The sequence below is a fragment of the Pipra filicauda genome, unplaced genomic scaffold, assembly GCF_003945595.2.
Source record: "Pipra filicauda isolate LSUMZ 115617 unplaced genomic scaffold, ASM394559v2 scaffold354_size748207_pilon, whole genome shotgun sequence".
Lineage (NCBI taxonomy): Eukaryota > Metazoa > Chordata > Aves > Passeriformes > Pipridae > Pipra > Pipra filicauda.
In genome coordinates, this window is record NW_024104481.1 from 210,324 (window position 1) to 234,925 (window position 24,602).

The window sequence follows — 24,602 nt, forward strand, 5'->3', positions numbered from 1 at the left end:
AATAATACCATCTAGTGTTCCAGCATCAAGTAAGTTCAAAGAACTTGTATTCAGGTCCAAAATGAAGTGGAGCAATTTCTGGGAGCAGGACCAGGAAATGAGCCAAAGACACTGGATACATGTTCATTTAGGCAAAAAGACAGATGGAAAAAAATTAAACCCCATACAGCAAACCCGGGACTCACTGGCAAGAGACTGACTTCTTACATCAGAGAAGTGTAAAACATGTTTCACATCCAATCATCATCTTGACTGATTCTGTACCAGAGTTCAAACCTATGCCAGTCTGTCCCTGTGGCCTTGTAAATCTGCTTGGTGAAGATGATGGTTCTAACCAGTGCTGGAAGTGAAAGTTACTGATTTCTTCCTGACTACCTCATCCATTTACTCCCATCTGAACAGATGAACTTTGTTTCCTTAACTTGTTTTCACTGTGAAAGAGATGACTGTTCTTTTTTTTCAGGAGACAGACATTTTAGTCTATCCTGAAATTTATCTGTGTTGTTATTCTGAAGCAAGCATCAGCGGAATGTGGCCTCTAAGAAGCCACCACAGTCTGCTTCCTCACAGACCTTTCTTCATGTCTCATGTACCCCATCTGTTCAGAAAGTATTCAGCAAAGTCAAGTAAGATTCCTTGCTTTGATTTAAATCATTTTTTTAGTTGTTCCAGAAGCGGTGACCCTAATTTATTTTCATACACAGAACTATTTTTTAGAAGACTAAAAAGCATAAAGCTGAACTAGTTTGTACTTTTTCTCATTTATATTATTTGTTCCTTTACCCTCCTCAGCTGACATCGAGAAAAACTCAGAAAGCTCATGCTTTTCTTCAGCAGCAGAATCAGAATCCATACAGAATGGGCAAATACAAAGACATCATCTAAAATTTGCCCATGAGTAGTCTGAAATAATAACTTTATAATAAAATGTGAAAGAAAGTTAGGAAAATGGCAGAATGTATTTTCTTTCCTAAAATTAAAGGGACTCAGTTTCCAATGTGTTAAAGTATATAACAAAAGTTATAGCAAGAACACTTCTTTTTTGCTCTTAGGCCACTGTTGAATGTTTGGTATTACATTTTTCCCCTAAAAATGTTACTTTGAAGAGGAAATTTGCTAGACTGGCTTACAATAAGGTGAGCAAAGTCTCTCCCAGAAAACACAGCTCCTTGTTGTCAGAGAGGTAGGATGGTCAGTTTGTCTCTAAAAAGTCACTTCATTTTATCCAGTTATGCTGCCTTGAGAACTGGTCATCACTTGTTTTCTTAGCAGTTGCTAAGAGTTCACTAACTTCAAATTCAGTGATTATCTTGGTATGTGCTTGAGAACTTCTCTCCAAAAGAGCAATGTGAGCAAGACTTTTCAGAGCCTGGGTAAATCAGTCTTCTATTTGGTGAGGGGAACAAAACAAGAGTCATTTTCTGATGTATGATGAAGTGCAGATGTATGATTTATGATGAAGTGTTGGCATCATAAAGGCTTCACTATGTGATGATCCAGCTCTTGAACTTGGTACAGCTTTGTCAGTGTTTGGGGATTGAGGTGGCAGTAGGAGACACATGTGATGTAGGAATGATAAACACAAAAATTGATGCCTAGAGTTTCCAAAGTAATTGCATGAATAACTTCTGCTTATTTTGGACGTTAGTGGTCTGTTTAGTGCTGTGCGTGTGTCTAACAGCTACACTGACTTCCTTTTTTCAGAACTCTTAACCCCAGTATTCCTCACAAACTAATGTATGCCATGTATTTAAACATCACCAAAGGCTGGCAAGAGGCATATTTTTTTCCCTGAGTGTAGTTGTATTAAAACTGTCTAAAATTCTTTCCAGAGTAAATAATCCCTGTTTGAGTTTGGTACATGCAAATAATACATACAATTGAAAACTGACTCTTCAACTTTCTTTTAATCTTGTTCCTTTCCTTTTATATCACTAGCAGGGATAAATTCTATTAACCATTCCATCAGGGAGATAGGAAAAATCAAACTATTAGTTGTGGTGAGTTAACATAGTGTGTAGCAACAGAGACAATTACAACTGTGCAGGTCTGTGTTGTGATTGATCTCATTCACTGTCAGTTGCAAGAAGCACGTAAATGTCCTAAGATGTTTTGCAACTGTTGTCCCCAAAAGAACAGTGTCTTGTTGGGGTCTTCCTGAGTGCTTTCTTTAGCAGTATTTTTGTAATGTAATGTTGGCAATGCAAGGAAAATATTTTTTCATAGAAATACTCAGCATGTTCCATGCAGCATGGTCAATGCTTTTTAAGTGTAAACATACAGTGTTTTGGGTTGGTTTGATTTTGTTTTGGTTTTGCTCATGTTGGTTTAACCCTTTCTAAAAGCTCAGTGCTGCTGACAGATTTTATTCAGCTAGTTGGGAGCTAATTAGAGAAAAAGACACATAAGAATTCATGGTTTGTGGGAACAAAACAAGCACAGTAATTATGGTGCTCAGCTGCAAATGTGGAAGTTGTGAATGTTGGCCTGACTCCAAGGCTTCTTTCTTCTTGTATAAAAAATAGTCTGCATAAATTACAGAAGCAAGTTTCCTTAGGTGTAAAGCATAATATTTTTCCTCTGTGTTTCAGGTGGTGGCCTGACTAATGCCAGTCCTGACTCCCAACTTCAGTGGCATACATTTTTTCCCCCTCAAAGAAAGCATCGCATTAGAGGTTAAAGTGTAAAGAATAGGGCAAAATTTCAGTTGACATCAAAAGAGCAGCATTTCAGTTAAAATACTTCTGCACAGTGTAAAGTGCTATTGCTCAACTTCATTTCTTCCCTGCTGATGAAAACATTCATGCAGGAGACTGCAGCTCAAGGCAGTTTTTATTCAAATCAGAAGGTATTCCTCTGGGCATGTTTTCAAAAGGAGGAATGAACTGTGCCTGGTGATTTGAAGGTGTCATTGCAGATGTGATGACTTTGTTAGCTGAAGTGAGCGGTGGGTAGATGCAGATGCCGCCTGACAACCCAGAGCAAGGCAAAGTCCGTGATGAGTGGGATCCCTAGGCACGCTCTTCTCCCAGATATTACCTGTTGGTTAGTTCTGAGTGGTTGTCCTTTCATGTATGAAATTTGTAGGTTGAAGCAGTTTTCTGAAGCATCCAACTTGGGAGAGGAAACTTTGGCATCTAGTTCTTCAGTTTGGCCTCTGTATGCTTTGCAGGTCTGCTACCTCAAGCAAAGGTGTTGTGGCTCTTGTCATATATGCACATGCTCTTGGCTGAAGAATGAAGAAAACCCACTCCCAAACACTATGAAGAATTGTGGTGTGTGAAACAAGAAAAAAGGCAAAAGGAGTTCCAGGGGCAGTAGTGGGCCTTTATCATGACAGTCCACAAAAAGTTAGACTTCTGAATTGGCTGCTTGCACTGTGCTTAACTCCACCTTTATTTGCTTTAGAGAAAAGTGTGGGTTTATCAGTTGTAGGGATGACCACAAATATTTTCATATCCAATGAAACTCAGAGAACTTCTTTTCATCCCTAGTCTTCTCACCTTAATGGCTATGGCGAGAGCATTCAGAGAGAAAAGAAATTGGATAACATATCTCCTCGGTATAGGAGATGTGGAGCTGTCCATACCTAATAATACAAAATAAATGCACATTAAAAATAACCTGAAATGCGTTTGTATGCATCTTATAAACCCAAGAACCTTGTGGATGTTGATCCAATAATATACCTCACGTTCTAATTTTGACTTCTTTAAAAATTAATACAAGATAGCTTGGTCAGTCTATAAAAAGATTAACCTGAGTTTCTCAAGTGCACCAAATTCAAGTTCAGAATACTTTGTTCATATATTAAAAAATTAATAAATAGAACTTCTTATGGTAGAAAAAGTCAGTAAGTAAGGGTCTCAGCAGAATTATCTGGAAAATTAATTTCTTGAAATGCAAAAGTGGTTTACGAAATGATTACATGTCCAAATGGACTTTACACAATCCAAACATGTCTTTTGTGATACTCTGAATGCTCTCAATGCTGCAAGACCAACAAAGTTTGTCCAAGTTTACAGCAAGTAATCTGTCGTTGCATATGTAGTAGGCAAGCTTTCATTAAAGCATCCTGATGCATATTAGGAAGCTCTTAGATCATTAATTTATCTGGCACCACGTCACTTGCCGAACTTCTAAGTGTAAAAATTTGGTTTCTGAGTCACGGTTTTGGAAGCTGCAGTAACAACTCAGAAAAATCTATCCTTTAGCTAGTAGAAAACCCTGGAGAGCTGCAAAGATGTATGATATATGCGCTTTTAAACTTCAAAATAGGAAAGAGAGAACCCATCAACAGACCTTTTGTATGTGCATGTTGTTTTCTTCCTCTCCCCAGCACTTAGGCTACTCTAAGGCAGCTAAAATCAACACACAAAATGTCAGGTTTGAAAGGACATGTGCAAAGAAACTATTTTGGACTAAGGACGTGGTTCAAAGCACTTGAAAGCACAGTTTGTCCAGTAATGTATCAGCTGAAATAAAAGCATGGGGTTTGGTCTTCAGGTGAGCAACAGATTCAGAACAAGATGGCATTTTAACTTGAGATAACATTCACAATTTTATGCTTTCCTGCTGATATCAGGCATGATTTATTAGGAGGGGGGAGGAATAGAAGAGAAGAAAACAGGTTGGAAGGGGGGCTAATGGTGCTGTAGACGTTGCATTACCCTGAGTTGTTTGTGAGCATCAGCATGGTGGCAACCACATACTTTCTGCTGCTGTAGAACAGGTAGAAATTGATAACATTTTCTGTCTCCCTGTATTCACAGATACTGTGAATTCACTACTCCCTGTAGTCTCCTCAGATCCTGGCTCTTAATTAGAATCCCATTTTTGCTTTGCCCTGCCAGCTATACTAAAATAAATGAAGCATATCTTGTAACCAATGGTCAAAGACAGTTATGTAGGTGAAGTTTTTTTCAGATAGTGCTAATTAAGAAAAACAATAAAATGGCCATAATAAATATGCATGAGAAGAAAACTAATTTTACAGAGTGCTAAAAGCTTCAGGGAAGATTGTGCTTTTTCTGTAAATTTATGCATTCTTCATTGTATCAGCTACTGTTGCAGAAATGTTGAGGTGGAAGCTGAGAAGTGTTACAGTTTATTTTGAAATATTTTGAAATCCAGTCATCTGTCTATGATGAACCCGTATCTACTTCACATTGCTGGTTTTCGTATTATTATTCTAACTTTCTGGAGCAGCATTTTTATAACTAATACCTGTGAAAAGGGCAGGGGTCCTCTGAGCTCTTTGCAAAGTTTGTACAGGGTTTCATGAAGTATTATCTCTCAGTATGAAAGTGCAGAGGGAAGAATGTTCATCCAAGAGAGGATATGGGGAAGAAAAGGTTGTATTTGGCAAGTGCTGAATTGTTTAATAGATATGTGTAGAATTTAGCGTGGTTTCATTTCAGTGTGGTACCCAAATTAATACATTAATTGTTTGAAGGTTAGCTTAATAGAACCATTTAAACAGAATTGTTTTCTTTTTTATCTTCTTTTCATGTCTAGGTTAAATACTTGAAATAGAGATGACACTGTATAGAAAAGGAATACGTATCTAGGCAAATTATTTTCTATTTCTGCTACCTGACTTTATGTTTCCACTGACATCCACTGAAATGTCCATTTTTACTTTAGTAACTAAGTAATTTGCTGATGTGAACAGTTTGTACTAAGATCACTATCTCGATTGCCCTGGTGTACATCTAGAGGAACATAACTCCTGTGGGATTGCTCTAGATTTACAGCATCCAAGTTTTACTCAGCATTGGTCCTCTGTGTTGAAGAAACCTATTTGATGGTAAATAAAACCTCACCTTCCCCCCAGTCCCTCACCTGTGGCTGACTGACCCTTGAAAAACATCAGTGGTGAATGTCTTGTCTTGGCACAGAATATTGAATCATTTCCTTAACTGAGAAGTTAATTTTTCTTCAGTGTTCCTTTCCTCTTTTTACCCTGCTGACATGTTCAGCACAAAAGAAGCTTTTTTTGTTTGTATGGCTTCAAATTGTTTCAGCCTTCCTGATTTTTAAAAGCACCGGCTTTTCCGGTGGCAATTTGCTTATCTGGTAGTTATGTGACAGCAGATTATTTTTGAGGAGACAGTAGAAGCCAGAGCTGCTGGCATAGCTCATGCAGTGGCTTTCTCCTGTAGCTCATGCCTGGCCCCTCTTGAAGAAAGACCGTGGCGTGGATGCTGGGGGCATACCTGAATCACAAACTTCCAGGTTTAGGGAAGGCAGAATTGGGCAGATTGCCAAACAGCCATACTAGATGACCCTCTTCTTGTAGGCTAGTTGGTTCTCCAGGCAAGTCAACTGACAGCTAATACAAAATTAAGCAGTATGGTTTTTTCCAGGCAGCTTTCTTATCTGCTGTGAAATCTGTGTGTAGATGCTGAAATTTTACCTGTTGTTTGCCTTTGCTGAAAATGCATTGGGAAAGTATTATTTATCTTACAACAACATATGTAACATGTAACATGCCAGTTACATGTTCTCTCTTTGGATAGCAGAATGCCATTGGACAGCCAAAGCTTGTTTGCTTACACTATGTCCAGGCAGCAGTTGCCACCTTTGGGGTGAATATAACAGCACTGCTGCTGCAGAGAGATTTGCCCTCTGTTATGGGAGGATGTAGAATTCCTTTAATGACATGGTTGTAAGGACTTATTTTTGTACCAGAAATGCCCTGAATGGAAAGGCTGAAGTCCAGAAGTCCACCTGTAAGGCATGTGCTTCTTTATGTGAATTTGTAATCTGTTCCTTTATTTTAAATGCGTGCAAGTTTATCTTCCCTCTTGGCAACAGTTCCGCTTTCCCTTGGTGTTTTGCTGTAGTCAGCTGAAAAACCAGACATTGAGATCATGTTCCAGTTGTTTCTGGGCATCTCTGGTATTCATCAGCCCCTTTTTGCTGTCCTGTAAGTAACTTTTTTCTTATGCTCTCATTTTCCATATTGTATCCTCTACCTCTTTTAAGTCTGTTTTTAAAACGTACTTTAGCAACATTTCAAAAGCATCTACCATTCCTAAAGAAGTTTAGTTAAAGAGCTGTGTTTGTTTCCTTACTGCCTTGAACAGACTAAGCAAGCAGAGAAATTCCCCTTAATTTAAACTTGTAGCCTTGCCCATGTACTCCTGTTCACTGGGTGTTGCACTCTGTGGAAGTCATCTTTGTCTTTCTAGGCTCTGCTTTGAAATGCCAGAGCAAGCATCTATTGGTATAATAAATGTGATTAGATTAAAAACCAAAAAGACTCTAGATTATATGTTAAAATTTTGTTCTTTGGCTGTGGTTGTCTGTGCTTTAGGGAGTTCCCTACTGAGAAGTACAGAAATGGGTTCAGTTTCTCTGTTGGGGAGGGGAAGAGGGTTTCATCAGGCAAAACCATGTATGTGGCCCTTAAGGTGCAGATTGTCAGGTCAGTCCTGTAGTGACGTGTGTATCACAGCCAGGTTTCTGGAGCCCTTTGTGACCATCAGGAGTCTGAGATGGAGCAGTGGACACAAGCAGCTCTGAAATGAGCAGGAATAGCTGCTTTTGCTTGGACTTGGCCTTCACACAGTCATCACAAATTTGAGAGACTCTTTGCAGTTTAGGGAGGAGTGCTGAAACTTCTCAGGCAGGAACAAATCTTGCTCTTACTTTTTTCCGTCTGTCATCATAAACGAGTAGGGCTTTATGGAGGGGTATCTGCAGAGATTTATTTTCTGACAGTACTCTCCTTAACCTCCATGTCATTGAACAAATCTGTATTGGTTTAGTTGATGTTACAAGGAACAGAATGTGCCCCATGGTTTTAAAATGAGAATAGCATACAGGTCTGTTCAGTGAAAGGTCATGCTTATCATCTGCAATCAAGAAAATGCAGAACTATTTCTGCACTTTTTAAAGAAAAACAGAAGTTATAAATAAAACAAACCTTTCAACTGCTCATTTTAAAGTGAGACATAAAAATGTAGAAGAATGTTTCCTATCATGCCTGTAGTCTTTAGTAGCTCTTCAAGAACAAGAGGTCATCTGCAGAAAGACTCCCCTGAAATCTCACCATATGCAGTTTTCCACCGAGATTCATGCAAGACTCTAGGGATGAGGTGTAGGCTCTACTGAACTCCAGTGCTGAGTGGTGTTTAGAAAAAGAGAATCCACCATCTCTAAGGATATGCACTCACCAGGAGACCATGGCAAGCAACCTTCTTATTTTTGACCTTTTGAATATATAGGTCTTAATGCAGAAGTAAATGCCAATACATAAAACAAGGAGTAAATGTTTTGAGTGCTACAACATCAGCATAATCCCTCAATGATCTGCACTTGTCAGTCAGTATCACTTCCAGGTTTTGGTTTGAAATACTCAATTCATATTTCCACCAAAAAAAAAAACAACCCATGGAGTTTCCAGTTAAGCTTGGTGATTAAAGCACTCGCCATATCCATAGCAACTCAAACTGACTGTCCTCCCACACGGTGCCAGCCCCTAACTACTGGCAAGCAACTCTTCAGGAGCAGTCAGCAATCTCTCTCTTGACTAAACCTAGTAAAAAAGTTTCATTAAAATGGATGTGATTCAGGAATGGCATGGTTCCAACAGACCTCTGTGCAGTGGAAGTGCAGATTCTTCTATAGTGAAAAACAGTTTTCAAGATGAAAATCCCATCCAATTCAACTCCAAAAGGAAGCAACATTTGCTCAGACCAATCTTGCTTGTTGCTTTTGCTACTCCTTGTGGAAGAATGGCTCTGATGGCTCTGCTCTAACATGTCAAAATTAAACCCACCTCTCACTCAGAATACAGCAGACTAAACGTTAAACTAAAATTGAAAAGACCAGGAGAAAGTGAACTGATTAAACTTTTAAACCCAAAAGATTCCGTATGTGGAATTTCTACTTAAATATTGTTTGTATGACAAGTAGGAACAAGACTTGATTGCTTGTTTATATTTTGGTGTCATTCCTCCACTTTTCCTTAAGCATCAATGGCCCATGAAGATTAATACAGTTGAATAAAAGTTCTGTGGCTCCTGGCATCCCAGCTAAAATACCTTAAGGGTCTAGCCGTACTTAGAATCATAGAATCATAGAATGGTTTGGGTTAGAAGGGATCCTTAGAGGTCATTTAGTCCAAACACCCTGCCAAGGGCAGGGACATCAGCAACTAGATCAGGTTTCTCAGAGCCCCATCCGAACTGACCTTGAATGTTTTGATGGATGGCGCATCCACCACCTCTCTGGGCAACTTGTGCCAATGTTTTACCAGCCTCTGTAAAGAACTTCTTCCTTATATCTAATCTAAATTGACCCTCCTTCAATTTAGAACCATTACCCCTTGTCCTGTCACAACAGACCCTGCTAAAAAGTCTGTCCCATCTTTCTTCTAGGCCCCTTTTAAGTACTCAAAGCCTGCAAGTACTTCATTCAAATAATTTATAAAAAGCACATTTTTCTCTCTTAAATGCTGTCATCTCTTAAATCATCCTATATGTACTGGTTGTTTTCCATAGCCTAATTATCTTTTGGGATCTAAATACACCTTTTTTTGTCCCTATTTGAAGCACTTTACCCAGGTGCTTCAATAGCAGGGCATGTTTACTGAAGCATCATTTACCCAAATGGAAAAGATTCTTTTAAAGTCATCTGTCTTAATCTGAGATAATTTTAATTGAATTATTTAAAATACATAAATTCAACTGTGTGCAAATTACCTGACCGCCAGCCTCATGCATGCCTTGGGAAGGTCTGTTTGGTGCTTGTTCTTGAACACCAGATTGGTTATAATATTTGGAGGTAGGGATTTGCTTTTAGGGCTTACTTTTTCTAAGAGACAATAATTTTCCTTAATTGCCAAGTAAGATCAGTGAGATTCTAAAATAATTTCCTTAATATATTTTACTAGAATTTTGATTGAAATACATCTTTTTTTTTACCAAACTAGTCTATAACTGTGAAGCCCTAAGATAAGAAGGCTGTTTTAATGTCTTAGGCTAAGGGTGTGGGAGGGTAATAGAGATGATTCATATTTTGATAACATAGGAGTATATTGAAATGCTAAAGAAATTTAACGTGTTTAGGCTTGTAAGTAATATGAATTTTACCTATTAGACCTGGTCTCCTAGGGAAAAGAGACACTCTAAAATAGCATGAAAGTCAGGCAGGTTTATAAATTGCTGTGATCGATGGTATCCTTTCAGCAGAGTCACAGAGGAAACAAATGGAGTCATCTAAAAATAGGAAGGTGAGAGCAAGTATAGTACTGCAGATAAACCCTTCACCTGAAGTGTGAAGTTAATCCAAAATAAATTGGATAATCATATAGCCTATTTGTTTCTATCATTAGTCCTCAGGAGATTGTGAGTTGTGGATTTTTGATTTATTTCATTTCTCTCATCGGTGATATTCAGTGGAGTAGTAGCTCATTCCCAAAAAATGTAAGAACAAGATGCTTTCAAATATTTGTGCCCCCATATTCCTTGTTCTGTGGAAAAAGTTTTCGCCCAATCTCAGAATTTTCTAGAAGAGAAGTAAGTCTGAGGTTTGCATTGTTCTGATCCTTTGTGCCTGTGCGTGTAAATACTCCGCAGTCTCTGACCTTTATCTGTGCAGTCACAGATTTTTTGGTGTGCAGATAAGCAGGGACTGTATCATCAGGTGTCTGATCCTCTGGAGACAACTCCTGTCACCAAATTTGAGTGAGACAAATCCACTCAAATTTGTCTGCTCTTGAATGTCAAAGAGCTCATTCCTAGCACTGTCTCCTGTCTGTATTAGCAAATTTCAGTGGAAGCAACAGAAGCCTTGCAATTAGATGAAGCCAAGTACATGCAGAACTGCAGGATCAAATTGTAAACCTCTACTGTCAGGATATGTTTCAGTGAATTGTAATTGATTGAATTTTTTTTTCTTGCATGTTAAAGTCTATTGTAAATATAATTGAGAATGTCTTGTGAATCAAGGTCATTGTTTATATTATAAACCTAAAGGAAGACAGATTTCTTGAATCTCAGTCTATTTTCTTGGTGAGTCACCATGGGAGGGGGCAAATTTTTCAACCTGTAATTTCGTTAAAATCAGAAAATAGGATAACTGGCAAGATTGAACAGGTAAACTCTAGAGGATATAATCTGAGTGGAATTGTATTAGAGTAAGCATGATGTATGCTGGAGAATGAAATGAAAATGAAAAATTAGTCATTTAATATTGAAGAAATACTGTTTCTGAGGCAAAAGTTTACGCTAAAGCATAAATAAAATATTAATTGAACATACAGAGCAGGAACTGAGGGTCTAGATTTTCAAAGACAGTGCAGCAAAGTCATATAACTACTCAAAATGTAGCCATATGTCCTATTGATTTTTAATATTTGTGAATCTTAAAATCACTGACATGTTGAGCACAGCAGTAGGAAACTTCAGTGTCTCATTAAAGGCCTCTTCAGTGCACCAGGTTGACTTGCAGTTGGGAGTTAGCTCCATTTTGTTTGCATTAGACTTCGCTTGCCAAATGGCTGTTTGCTGCCTGGGCATACTTTAAAAGTCACCAGATTACTGTGAAAAGCACAGTGTTCTCCTCTCTGTTGGTTCATCTTCCCCTGAGGGCAAAGTGAACCAAAGTGATTTTGTAGAACTTTCCAGCACCACTGGTGGCCTAAGGACATGGTCAAGGCAGAGTTCTTAGGGAAAGAAAATATTTTTTTATTAGTTAGAAAAATGTAATTGGAAATTACATTTTTGGGTATACCAGCAGAGATGTCTTTATAGAATTATTCTGCAATAGTTCACTTTTATTTGCAAAATTAAAGAGTTTTTACTACCCTTGAAGTGAGTTAATAAAATAATATTTTATTACCTAATTAAACATTTAATGACTTGAGCAAACATGTTTTTCTTTCCAACATCCTATCCAGTGAAGAGTGCCAAATTAAGTATTTTGGATTGGATTTCCAGAAGGATCTGTGGATGGGCCAGAAGAATAGTTTAACCCAGATCACTTATGGAGTACAAGAAGCAACTGAAGTGAGAAACATATGAATAATTATGGGGGAAATAGTTACGCAGAGCTTCATGATGAAAGGATGATGCTGAGACCCTGAGAACTGTGTTTGAGTGAAGTGTTGGAGTGATGTCTGCAAGATACCTTAGTGGCTCTCAGGCTGATATTTCCTTTTTGTGAAGAGAGTGGTAGAGGCATCAACAGTCAACATTACCAAAGTAGCTGAAGTTGTCAACTGCTTTGCCTGTCAGGCTGGTGCTTAAGGAAGCTACAGAATAATAAAAACTTGGAGGGTTAGATTTACAAGCTGGCTCATGACAAAGACAAGCAGACTTTGTTGCAGCTTGCTGAGGTAAATAAAATAAAAATAGTGTTTATTATTATGTTAGCACTTTAACTGCTCAGTAAAGAATGGAGAGTTAAGCTGACTTTGTATCCAGACCTCTGTGTAAGTAGCAATTTAATACTAAGTTTCACTTCATTTTTTGTTGGTTTGGTTTGTGTTGGGAGATTTTTTTGTTTGGTTTTGTTTGTTTGTTTTATTTTGGGGTTTTGTTTGGTGTTTGTTTTGGGTTTTATTTTGTTTTGGGGCTTGTTTGTTTGTTTTTGTATTAGACTGCTATGACTAGTTTTTGGTCTGGAAGTGGTGACTCCTCCTTGTGTGTACTTGGCCTTATGAAACCAAAATGCAGAAATAGTGAAGTTTTACTCCAACTTAAAGAGACGAATAGTGCTTGGATTTGGTTAGACTTTAACTTTTCCAAAGTGTCCACCAGACATAAACATACCATTACAAGACAGAGAGTATCTTTTCCTATCTTCAGGTGAAGAAATGCTAAGGAGTGTGACTACCAAACTGGCTAAACCGAAGTATTTCCACATCAATAAGGCGCAACTGAGCTGCCCAGGGAAGAAGTCCATGGAGAGGGTGGGATGGTCTGCTGGCCATAAAAAATACAGCTCATAGGTTTGAAGAAGAAAGAATCATACAAATAAAATACAGTTAATGTGTTAGCTACCTAGCTAGTTTGCTGCTAATCCATAGGTTCTCTGTCATACCCATCTCTGTGCATCATCCTGCGTTTCAGTCTCCTGAAATGTTCCCCAAACTTGAACAAGCCTCTCGTCCTCCTTGTCGCCATCTTGCTTGTCTTCCAAAGAAACTCCTCATTACTGATTTAATTTCTCTTCCTCAGTAAGGTTCTAGAGCTCTCCTTTCTTCCTGTGCTCCTTTAGCTTGCCATGTAATTTCTTTATCCCATGTAGATAAAGATCCCTCAGTTAATCTCTCCTCTCTACATACAGGCACAGTTACAGGCTCCCCATACCTCTTCTCTATCATCCTTGTGCTCCTAGCCCACATGTTCAATTTGTGCCCACATGTTTCTACCAGTCAACCTCATGTTTTGCAACTCCTTCTCTTCTATAAGCACTTCCACAAGGATTTCCATTCCTGGGCCTGTACATACTCGTACCCTCAAATTCACTCTGAACCAGATAGACACATTCCTCATTAATGTCAGTAAGATCTCAAGGAGACTTGGGCCTTCTCCAGTGAGAGACTTTGAGTACACAACTGTGTTGGTTATGTGCATAGGATTGCCCCATTCTCATATATTTGCTAAACTGTAAATTCATTTTCTCTCAATTGCATTTGAGATTGCACAGTGCCGATTGCTTTACTTGAGTGCACTGTGTAAGTAGACTTCAGTATGCCTTAAGCTGTTTGCTGCCTCAGCTTTTCCTGGTGGTTTTGTCAGAGTAGTTTTCTCCACAGAGTTGGCAAATCCCTTCTGCTAATGAAGAATACACGACATATATGTGCTGGCTTACGTAGTTGTTGACTTGTCCTGTTGTTGCCCAGTCCATATCCATAAAAGATATGTTTAATATCTTTATTGATGATCTGGATGAGGGAATTGAGTTCACCATCAGTAAATTTGCAGATGACACCAAGTTGGGGGAGTGTCAATCTGCTGGAGGGTAGGAGGGCTCTGCAGAGGGACCTGGACAGGCTGGATAAATGGGCTGATTCCAATGGTATGATGTTTAACAAGACCAAGTGCCGGGTCCTGCACTTTGGCCACAACAACCCCCTGCAGCGCTACAGGCTGGACACAGAGTGGCTGGAGAGCAACCAGGCAGAAAGGGACCTGCGGGTTCTAATCAACAGAAAGCTGAACATGAGCCAGCAGTGTGCCCAGGTGGCCAAGAAGGCCAATGGTATCCTGGCCTGTATCAGGAACAGTGTTGGCCAACAGGACCAGGGCAGAGATTCTTCTCCTGTACTCAGCTAGTTAGGCTGCACCATGAGTACTGTGTCCAGTTCTGGGCCCCTCGGTTTAGGAGGGACACTGAAGTGCTGGAGAGTGTCCAAAGAAGAGCAACGAGGCTGGTGAAGGGACTCGAGCACAGGCTCTATGAGGAGCAGCTGAGGGAGCTGGGGTTGTTTAGCCTGGAGAAGAGGAGGCTCAGGGGAGACCTCATCACTCTCTACAACTCCCTGAAAGAAGGTTGGAGCGAAGTAGGAATCAGTCTCTTCTCCCAGGCAACCAGCAGTAGGACAAGAGAGCGTGGTCTTAAGCTGTGCCGGGGGAGTTTTAGGTTAGACATTAGAAAGAAATTTTTTACAGAGAGAGTAATCAGACATTGGAGTGGGCTGCCCTGGGAGGTGGTGGAGTCACCGTCCCTGGAGGTTTTTAAGTGCTGGATGTGGCACTTAGTGCCATGGTCTAGTTGTCAGGGTGGGGTTGGGTCATGGGTTGGACTCAATTACCTCAGAGGTCTTTTCCAACCTGGTTGATTCTATGATTCTGTGATTCTAAATTACTCCTCATGTATATTCCTGTAAGTGGGCAACATTCTCTTGGATTTCAAACCAGATACAGATCCTAAGAAAGCATTTAGAAGGTTGGAACTTGGTGGCTGAACTCAGAAAGTTATTTGGGGGTATGTGGGACAGGTGATACTTATACATATTGCAATAGGAAATGAAAACTCTGTGAGGATGAATGGCCAAAATATAAGAGGAAGAATTAAGTTGGTCATTGATTTGTTACCACTGAACTTTATTTCTTATTCTCTAGTAGAGGATGTGTTTGATTTCTTTCTAGTATAGCTGATGAGTTTGAATTGAATTGTGTTTCCAGTGAAGTCGACAAACATTATGTTTGTCATTGCTCTTGGTCACTCACAGACATTTGGAAAATGATGTGCTTGCTTGCCTGGTATTGAGTGCCTTCAGCTAATGTCACTTCATTTATTACTTACTGCAGATAACTTCTGATTCAGTTGTCAGAATCATGACCCCTTCTCCTCTCTCCCTTATTTTCTTTCACAAAGGGAAAATTGTGCCATTACTTAGAACTGTTATTAGTTTTGTAATGTGTTCTCCTGTGCACTGGAGCACTGTGCATACTCAGGAATCAGACACAGTTCACAGTAAAGCTTTCTACTTTGCATGGGCTTGCAGAAAGTGAACTTCACAATTGGTATCTGTGCATTCTCCAGAAGCATGAAGGCAGCAGGATTAATAAGTTACATGGCTTTTTTTCTGTTATCCCTCCCATGAGTATAATATTGGTTATCAGTAAGAATGTTCTTCTGGTGCAAGAGTGTAGTGCAAGAGTGTATCCAGAGCAGAAGGAACACACAAGACATTTGTGCTAAATGTCTATCCAGCTGTGTACACTGTAAGCAACCAAAAATGAAAACCTGTTATACAATACACCAGACTTTGAAATATCATCTCAGAAATGTCGTGTGTTATATGGGCTGTAACATCCAGACTGACACAGATATAGAAGGACTCAGACATGCTTCTGCACTGTAGATTTACTGAGATGGGATATAGTTTAGTTTCCCTGTAGGGAAAAACAGCTTGTCAGTTTTTCAGAGAACATGGACTAGAGAGGCCAACTCTTTTTGTACAGGAAACCCAAATCATCCTCCTAACATGAAATAATAAAAGGAACTCTTGTTTCAAGTTTAGTGATGTATTAAAAAACTTAAAGCTAACAAATTTACTTCTTTTTCCTTAATTAATCACTTCTAACATTCATACAGTCAGATGTATTGCTTCTGTATATTAAGAAATGTGTGGTCTCTTGTCTTAAGCCCCAAACAAAATCAAGACCCCTGTGTTTGGATATACGTATAGTAAAGAGCACTTGCTTATCTTTCTGTGTGCTTCCCAGCACTAGGGTTACCAGTGTGTTACAAATGTTCCTGTTGTGAAAAAAACACATAGCAGAAATTTTTCTCACAAAATTTGTTATACAAGTGCCCAGGTTACTGTTAGTTATCATCATAATCTCTGGGCTGTTTTCCTTAAAAGCACGGATGTTCCTAGGTTTTTTTTTCCTTTTCTGTAATACAAAAATGCCTCACGATAAAGTATAAGGATTACATGAGCACATACAGTGAGAATGTTCCTGTTCTGAGACCTTTGGTAAGAGGAGGCAAAGCCATCAGGATACAGTTGCAGCAGAAGTGGATGTGAAAGCGTGGCAACTGCACAGCAAGGGGGATGTGGTTTTCAACTCAGTTGCATGGTCGGAAGCATTTCATTCAATAACTTTTCTGTTTTGTTCTCCTTACTTAGAAAGTTTTGAACCTACAGGTACTTGGAGAACACTTATTACTTACAAGTAAATAAAAATGAACTAAACAACACTGAAAGGACTAAAGTTCTTTCTGAATATAGTAAGATGCTGAAATGCATCTTACAGTAAGAGACCCTCAAGATGTAGAATCAGTCAGTATGGCTCTGAAAGTACTACTTGGCTACTTATTTTTCATCTGTTTGTGAGAGGATTTCACACTTTCCAGTTTGTTCCTATTAAGGGGCATTCAAAAGGAACAGTGTTTGGGAAGTGTAGCTTTCTCTGCTACAGGCAGAGACTGTTCCTAAGACCTAAGACAAGAGTTTTTGACAGAATGCCTGAGTGGCAAGGAGTGATATGTTTGGTCTTTCAGTCTCCTGTGGAGTGGAGTTGCCACAATACCAATGTCAGGAACCTTTTGACATTTACTGAGGAACAGTTTGTCCTTCCAAGAAGAACAAAATCAGTATTTTGTCTGTGTGAGACAGTAGAAAGCTCAGAAGAAAGAAGAGCTTTCACAAATACTTAAGGTGGTGATTTATCTACTTCCTAGCAGATAAGAGTGAGGAAGAGATAGCACTGACATTTCATGTGGACCGCTACAGCTGAGCACCTTGAAGCATTATTTCTCTTGTTGCTGCACACAAGTTGTTTCAGGAGACTTATTTGTTCTCTTCCTTTGTCATTTATTTAAAGAAATTCTTACCAGCTTCTGTGACTCACTTTCCTCCAAAGGGCTGGCTATGCTGCCAACAAAAGAGGATTCAAAGATTAACAAACTAGCTCAGAAAATGTCACTCTCAGAAAAAATGTCACTAGTAGTTTACCTGCCATTATTTTGTCTGAGAATGATTACTTGAATGTCTCATACATCAGTAATTGAGTTTTGCTTTTCATTGTAGCCAGTTTTCACAAGCAGAGCACTTCCTTTCCGCTTCCACACCTGTTGTGACCTGCCCCTAGAAGAAGCGGAGGATAGCCCAAGTTCTTATTAATTAATCCCTTGGGGTGGATTAGAGTGAAAATGACGCTGAATAATCGGTGTTTGAAAACATGTATATGTAGGGTTTATTTTAGAACAATTTTGTTTTAAAGGTAAACAGGTATATTGCCATTTTGGGTGTTATCATCTATATCTATCATCTATAGCAGTATATCAATCATTAGAGCATAAGGATAACACTTGAAGAAATGCATAAGAGAGAGAAAGGGAAAGAAAGGATAAAGGTGGAAAGATATATAGTCACTGCCCACTGGATCCAGTGATGAAACTTGGTAGTTGCAGCTTCCGTGTCTATTAGTTGAAGTGGTGGTCTTGATCCGTTGGGGGTGGGGAAGGGAAACCCACACGCTCAAAGAAGTTATGAATTATTATATACTTCCAGCTCAGGTGCAACTGCCTTGTACCTTTCAGGGGTGGGGAGCTTTACCATGGGTAGTGTCACAGGCCATGCCACGAGCCTCCAACATCTCCGACAGCCCAGGCCAGACGTGCAGAGTTCACGTGAAGGGCATGGCAAAAATGGCTCATCCCACCTTTCAGTCCTCGACACCTCAGCAGCACCCTCAGGAGGATGGGCCCGGCTGGGTGAGCAACCTTCTCTTCCCAGCCTGCAAAAGTCCCCTGGCGGTCCCAGAATGTGTAAATCATTAACCATTTCAGTCTCTGACAACACCTGAATGGTCTGATGTGCATTCTGTGTGGTCCTGCAGGGATTTCAGAGGCACATATGAGAGGATTAACCTAGTACTCCCAAAAACCTGACCCAGGAATGAGTTTCAAAGTTAGTCTGGTGCCACGGAGTACTGATGGGATGCCAGGCAAAGCCTTTGGTCTCTAACTTTAGTAGATGAGCTTTTCTGGGACATCCATCTGCTTTCCTACTATTGACCCTCCTGCAACCAGCCTGTATCCCTACCCAGCTCTTTGTTTCCACGCAGTCTCCTTATACTTTTGGGTAGCTTGGGTTTTTGCTGTGGAAAAAAGGGAGCTGGGGAAGTACAGAAACAGAAGTTTCTGTTTTGGAAATCTGGCACTATTCTTTTAGAGCTGTGCTTTGTTAGTCTGGTGAGCAGTGACACGGGAGAAAAATGATAATAGTAATTTGGAAACTGAGAGAAGCAACTGCATGCAGGAGTTGGCAAGATATAAGTATCTTTATCTTGGATAAGGCTAGAGCAAAATGGGTTCAGTGAAGCTGAAGGAGATTTTGCCAGCAGGAGGAGTGGAATTGAGAAAATAAGTGCTTTGCACATTGCAATTATTGTTTACTCTGTGAGTAAGGATGAATAATACTGTGCTTAACAGATGCAAGAAGATGCCAGAAAGGTAGATATTTCCTGATGGATATGTTTAAAAAATTAAAGGTAGAAACAGATGAAGAGGAGAAACTCTACATCCTTACTTGGATATAGGCCCTAGAAAATACTATTATAAGAGAGCATCAGAATTAAATTGAAAATATTCCTTAGAACATTAAAGAACAAAATGCCATTTCTTTCAAGTACAGCAGCAAGCTGTTTTGAATAACATCTGTCATATGTTTGGAGGTGAACTTAAGTTTTGATTTATATGGACCTAAATGGACTTAAGTTTTTTAATGTCAGTTCTAAGCATGCTGGGATAGTCCCTCATCTTTCAAATATACTTAAAGAACATCCTGTGCTAGCATAGTGTAGCACAGAAAAAACAAAGGTGAAAACATACAACCACTATGTATATAGAGGATGGTGTACTTATATTATTTTTACATAACTCCATTTGAATTATGGCCAGCAGATGTATTGATAATGATCAGCTGATTTTCTGTCTGACAGATGTTCTAGATTTGTCTCTGCACACTTTTTTAATCAAGTGCATAAATCAAAATTCACTTACACAGAGGTGTGTCAGAACGTGTCCTTCATCATCTTCCTGTGTTGTCTAGTATTGTGCAATGAAGGGAGATTACATCATAGGAGAAAGAGGATAGGAGAAAGAGGTGTGCTGAAGAGGAAAGGGAGGGATTCGAAACAAGTACACAAGGTGGGTAAGTTGAAACTGTACTGCAGAAGAGAGTAGTTTAATATAGCATGAGTTGTAGAGCAGATTTTCTCCATTTAAAAAGTAACCATTTAGGGACCAAAACATCCATGCGGGAGAGAAAAGATGGAAAAAACTCCACAAGACAGGCTTGAGAAAGTCTTTGGTGTTTTTTAACACTAATGTCATTCTGTAGATCGTCATGTGGACAGGAGTCAACTCGCAACAGTAATATTGTCTTCACTGTATAAATGGCTGAAATGAAATGGGCAGGAACTGCAGCAATACCGGTATTTTGGAACTGAGAACAAATTTTAACAGGTTTACTAAACAAAAGAAGATCCCAAGTATTTTCTGTTCTTGAAGTGTAATTTACGGTGTCTGTACTTGCTCTGGTGAGCATGTGAAGAAAACATTTAGAACACCTACAGTTAAGTAAATATGGACACGCACAAAAAAACATGAGACTGTCTGTAAACATGGATTCTTTCTCCTTATTTTTATATTACATGTCAAGTACTGAATCTTAGCCATTTTAATTAATGCATAGTATAATGCTATATCTGAGAATGTCAATGCATGTACTTTATGTATTTTCTCAAAAGTTGCATTCTTGAATATCCATGATTTTATATTCTTGCCACTTATGGAAAAGATTCATTTGGACTTGACCTGTTTTCATGCAGGACAGGAACCTTCTGCTAAATCTCCAGGTCAGAACTTTTACTTACTGACTCTGGTTAAAGAAAGTGGTTTATTTGCATGTTCAGGTCATCTTTCAGACTTGCAGATTTTACTTGTGCCTTCATTTCTCACTAAAAATTATGCATTTCTTCTATTACAAAGTATTTAGAGATATAAAGAAGATGAAGAATATTTATTCTTGTTTCTGGAATGACACAGCTGAAAGGCACTTTGAGGGAGAAAATGTTTGTGGTGCAAATGCCAAGTCAGCATCAGTAATCAAATTTCTGCTCCTTCCTTCCTGCAAATCAGAGCAAGTCGTGTTTGACCTCTATTTCTATAATTTTTTATTTCCATGAAATGAAAGCACTAATATTTCCCAACCTTAGAGTTTTAGAAAGGGGATTATGATGCTTTGCTTCTTACACGAACGACACTAACAACACTAACAACTCTAACATGATTGTGATTTTCCTTATCCAATTCTTATCCTAAATACGGACAGTTGTCAAACAGAAGCTGACAGCCTTCCATCGGATTGGTCTCCAGTTCCATCTGTATCCCTTCTCACTCAAAGTGCTGACCGTATTTACCCAAAGAGACAAAATTCCTGTTTCCGTATTGTGCACCGAACTGCATTCATATAGGGCAAGTAACTATTGTTTTTGAGTAACAGATGCCTAATTATTAGAAATTACTCTTAATTATCAGCAATTATTGTGTAAATTTTGGTCTGATAGTCTTTTGTGACTGCTAATGGCAGTTTTCACACACTATCCCTGTGTGCCACTTGCAGCCAAGTATCGCCTCCTTCTACTCAGGGTGTTCTCACTTAATCTGTTGCCCTAGGGTGTGATCCTGCAAACACCTCCGTGCCTGATCCAAAGCCCATTTTGGTCAGCAATTTTCCTATTCAATTCAATGGGCTTTGAGACAGGGAACAAGGGAGCAGAGCGCTGTTGACTCTATTATTTCCAGGATTCAGTTACTTATTAGCTAAAAGTCACATTCCCAAGCGGAAGTTCAACCAGGCTAACGAGGAGTAGAGGAAAACAAGTGGTTTGGTATCTACTGGATAAAGAAATTTTATGAAGAATTTCAGTTTGTTTTTTGAGAGGTCTTTTTTGGATAATTTGCTCCTCTGTGAAACGAGTTTGTTCTAACAAGACTGTAAATAAGAATCTGAGCAAGATTGATAATAAAGAAAACATGCTTTACTTCATACACACTATGACAACAGAGTTTCAGTTTCCTTCCAGGTAGTTGTATGGCAAAACCACTTAAAAAAAGGGAACAGGTCATGAAAAGACATACAGGTGGCTGGCAGAAAGGGCTGCTGCTGACCCTGTTCACAGGTTTATTTTAAGTACAGAGTTGTTCATAGTGCTAATGTGATGTGCAAAGGAAATGGACAGACGTTCTTTTATCTTCAGCTGGGGCAGAAATAAAGCTTAAGCACTCAGTATTGAAATGTATGGCTTTTAATAACAAAAGAACCATTGGGCAAATCCTATGGCTATTGTATTGTTGAGCAGGTGATTAGCGTCCATCAGGCTACTGTTTGCCTCTTCTGTTTGTTCCGTTTGCAGACGTTGCTATGACGAAAGGAGTCAGCAATGACTGATGTGGAGCCTGTGGTCACAGATTTTGCAGCATCAGGACGGGCAGGGCGCCGCAACGCCTTACCAGATATCCTGGGCTCTCCTGCTGGTGCTGGGACTTCAGACCTGCCACACAAACTGGCTGATCTCTCTGTTTCAGAAGGTAATGGCTGCACATGCAGACAGGAACATTTTTATGCAGTCGTCCTTTGCTTTCTCCTTAAGGCTTCTGCCACCACACAGTTTTGATGTCAATACGGACATTTATTTCTTCATTTATAAATAAGTTCAACTTTCCAATGCAGTTCTCTCTTGTATCTCCTGATAAGACAAGTTAATAGTAACCCAGGCTGTTTGCCATATTCACCCACAGATTCAGTGTTCAGCAGCCTGGGGAAACAGTTCAGTGCTAGGAACTGAATTCCAGTTCCGCTTAGGAAGAGCAAACATAGTTGCATTGATGGGCAACTTGGAAAACCCATCGCACCAGCTACAAATTCAAATGTACTCCTGCGCTGAGATAACTTAGCACAGGACAGCAAGCTGTGCTGTTAATCCAATGACAGCTAACCTAACTCAGGCATATACATTAAGAGTAGGGTTTATAGTGATTTACTCCTGATTGTAGGCTTTCAACTTTGCTATCTGAGACCAGTGCCCAATTTTGCCATGTCCTTTAATTTGATAAGGTGCTCTGTTGATTTAGCACAGGTCTAATCAACACCAGCTTTGCATGTGAGCTTTTTACTTTCAGAGTGACTTCAGGGGGATTTTCATACTCAGAAAAATCTGGTTTCTAATGCATATGAAGTGAAAATTATAGGTTGACCTTAAACATGGTTTGCCCCTGCTTTTTTAATCAGAATCTTTTCAGCAAACCTTTTCATCTCATGCTCATCACTGTTGCTGCCATGACAAATGCCACCACAACTGATGGTCCCACATCCAGGAACAGTGATGGTGTGGGTGCAGCACAGGGAAAGGCAAGCCTGCACTGAGGTGTGGAGGGTCCATGAATCTGAACTGAAGTAGATTATAGGAGAGATGAGGATGCATGTCCTCATTTTACATTGCCTGAAGCAATTACAGGATGTTGAGTTTACAGCTTCCTAAAGCACCATAAAGGCTGGGGGGGGAGGATTTATTTGATCACAAATTGTCTTTGCTTTGGTGATTTAATTTATATTCATGTATTTGGGGTTCTGTAATCTAAACCAAACATGGGTCTAATCAAAGGACTGCTGGGCAGGTGGAAAGAACACTTCCAGGAGGTGTGACAGGGGACCAAATGACCTTACCCTGACTTGAACTGGGAAAAGAGAGGAAAATAAGAATCTAAATGGGTGCTGGAAGAAGACATTACTTTTGAGAAAGGAAGGTGCAAGGATTTATGAAGAAAATAGGGTGGAAATGAAGAAAAAATTGGGAAAGATGGCAAGGTCAGATACCCTCAGGCTGCAGGGTAATAGTGAGGGGAACTAGGAGAATCTGGAAGAGCAGGTGGGATTCCTGTGACAGAGTACAATCAAAGTAAAGCTGGGAGTCCTGTGAGTCCAGTTAAAACTCTTTGTCTCAAGGAGAGATTTTTTTTCGCTATGAATATGAACATTATGTCCCTGCAGATTTTCTCCTTCTGGTGTGTGCAGATGAAGCACCAGAAATCCATTCTGAAGTACAAACAGTCACTTAACATTTAATGTTCTGGTTTTCAAATATTATGGGGTTTTTTGTTCCAAATAGCTCTTCTGCCTGGCATGGTCAGGCTTCAGCAGGAAAGAATTGTTTCCATTACCAAAGGGGAGGTAGATGGGAATTTATATTGTTATTAGTGTCAGGAGCTGTGGAAGTGAAATGACAGGTTCAATCCACTGAAATATTCATTGCTATATTAGGGGTAACTAGGCTTTGTATTGTTTAGAGAAGTGAATCTTGAGGGAGTTGCACCATGTTAGACCACAAAAGAATACAACAGCTATAGATAAGTTTCTCATGTTTGTTTCACTTTAGCCTCTGGAAAGTTTAGTAGTTGGAAAGAATATACTTTCTAAAGCATAAAAATTTTCTCTCTTCAGTCTCCCTCCCTCCCCCCGCCAAAATAAACGGGAAAGAGGGAAAGTCTTGTTATAAGAAATGTTACAGCATAGTATAAAATAAGTATTTAGCCCTCCAGACAGAATAGTCCTCCTCTCCTAGTACCCATCCAATGCATTAAGAGGAAGAAATGAAACATAGCTATGTTAGTTTTAGCAAAATGTAGCGATGCTTTCTTACAAATACAGGTACCAGCACTGCCGGGATTTGAAGAAAATTAAGATCATGGAATTGTACTTTGTTTTTGTCATTGACATATAGCTGTGCCAGAGATTGCTGGAAGGGAGCAGATTCTGTTATCAGCAGTTTACAGCAGTGATAATAGGAAATGAATACAGGATGCAGTTAGGTTCACTGACTGTTTGGATGCTTTTTGGGGATGGCAATTCCATAAGCATCAGAAGGGAATTACAGCCTCGTTGTGTTGTAAGTAGAACTTTTGATGAGGCAGCAAGCAAATTGAGAAGACTTCATCAAAATGGAAAGACAGTTTTGAAGATCAAATGCTGTGACAGGAAAAGAGTTTGTTTGCAAAACATTTGGAGCTCAAACAGGCATCTCTTTTTGCCTGTTTCAGGTTATAACAATGACTTATTAAAAATT

At 39.4% G+C, this 24,602-nt stretch overlaps 1 protein-coding gene across 4 annotated transcripts in view; it reads left to right on the forward strand.

Moving 5' to 3' along the window:
- Window positions 1–24,602, forward strand: part of PKIB (cAMP-dependent protein kinase inhibitor beta) — a 56,511-nt gene that overhangs the window by 28,583 nt on the left and 3,326 nt on the right. For all 4 annotated transcript variants that reach the window (XM_027751788.2, XM_039384441.1, XM_027751789.2 and 1 more), the window contains one exon: window positions 21,897–22,071. In XM_027751788.2, coding sequence (XP_027607589.1) covers window positions 21,924–22,071 — 148 coding nt within the window. In that variant the 5' untranslated portion in view covers window positions 21,897–21,923. The remainder of the gene's footprint in view (window positions 1–21,896; window positions 22,072–24,602) is intronic.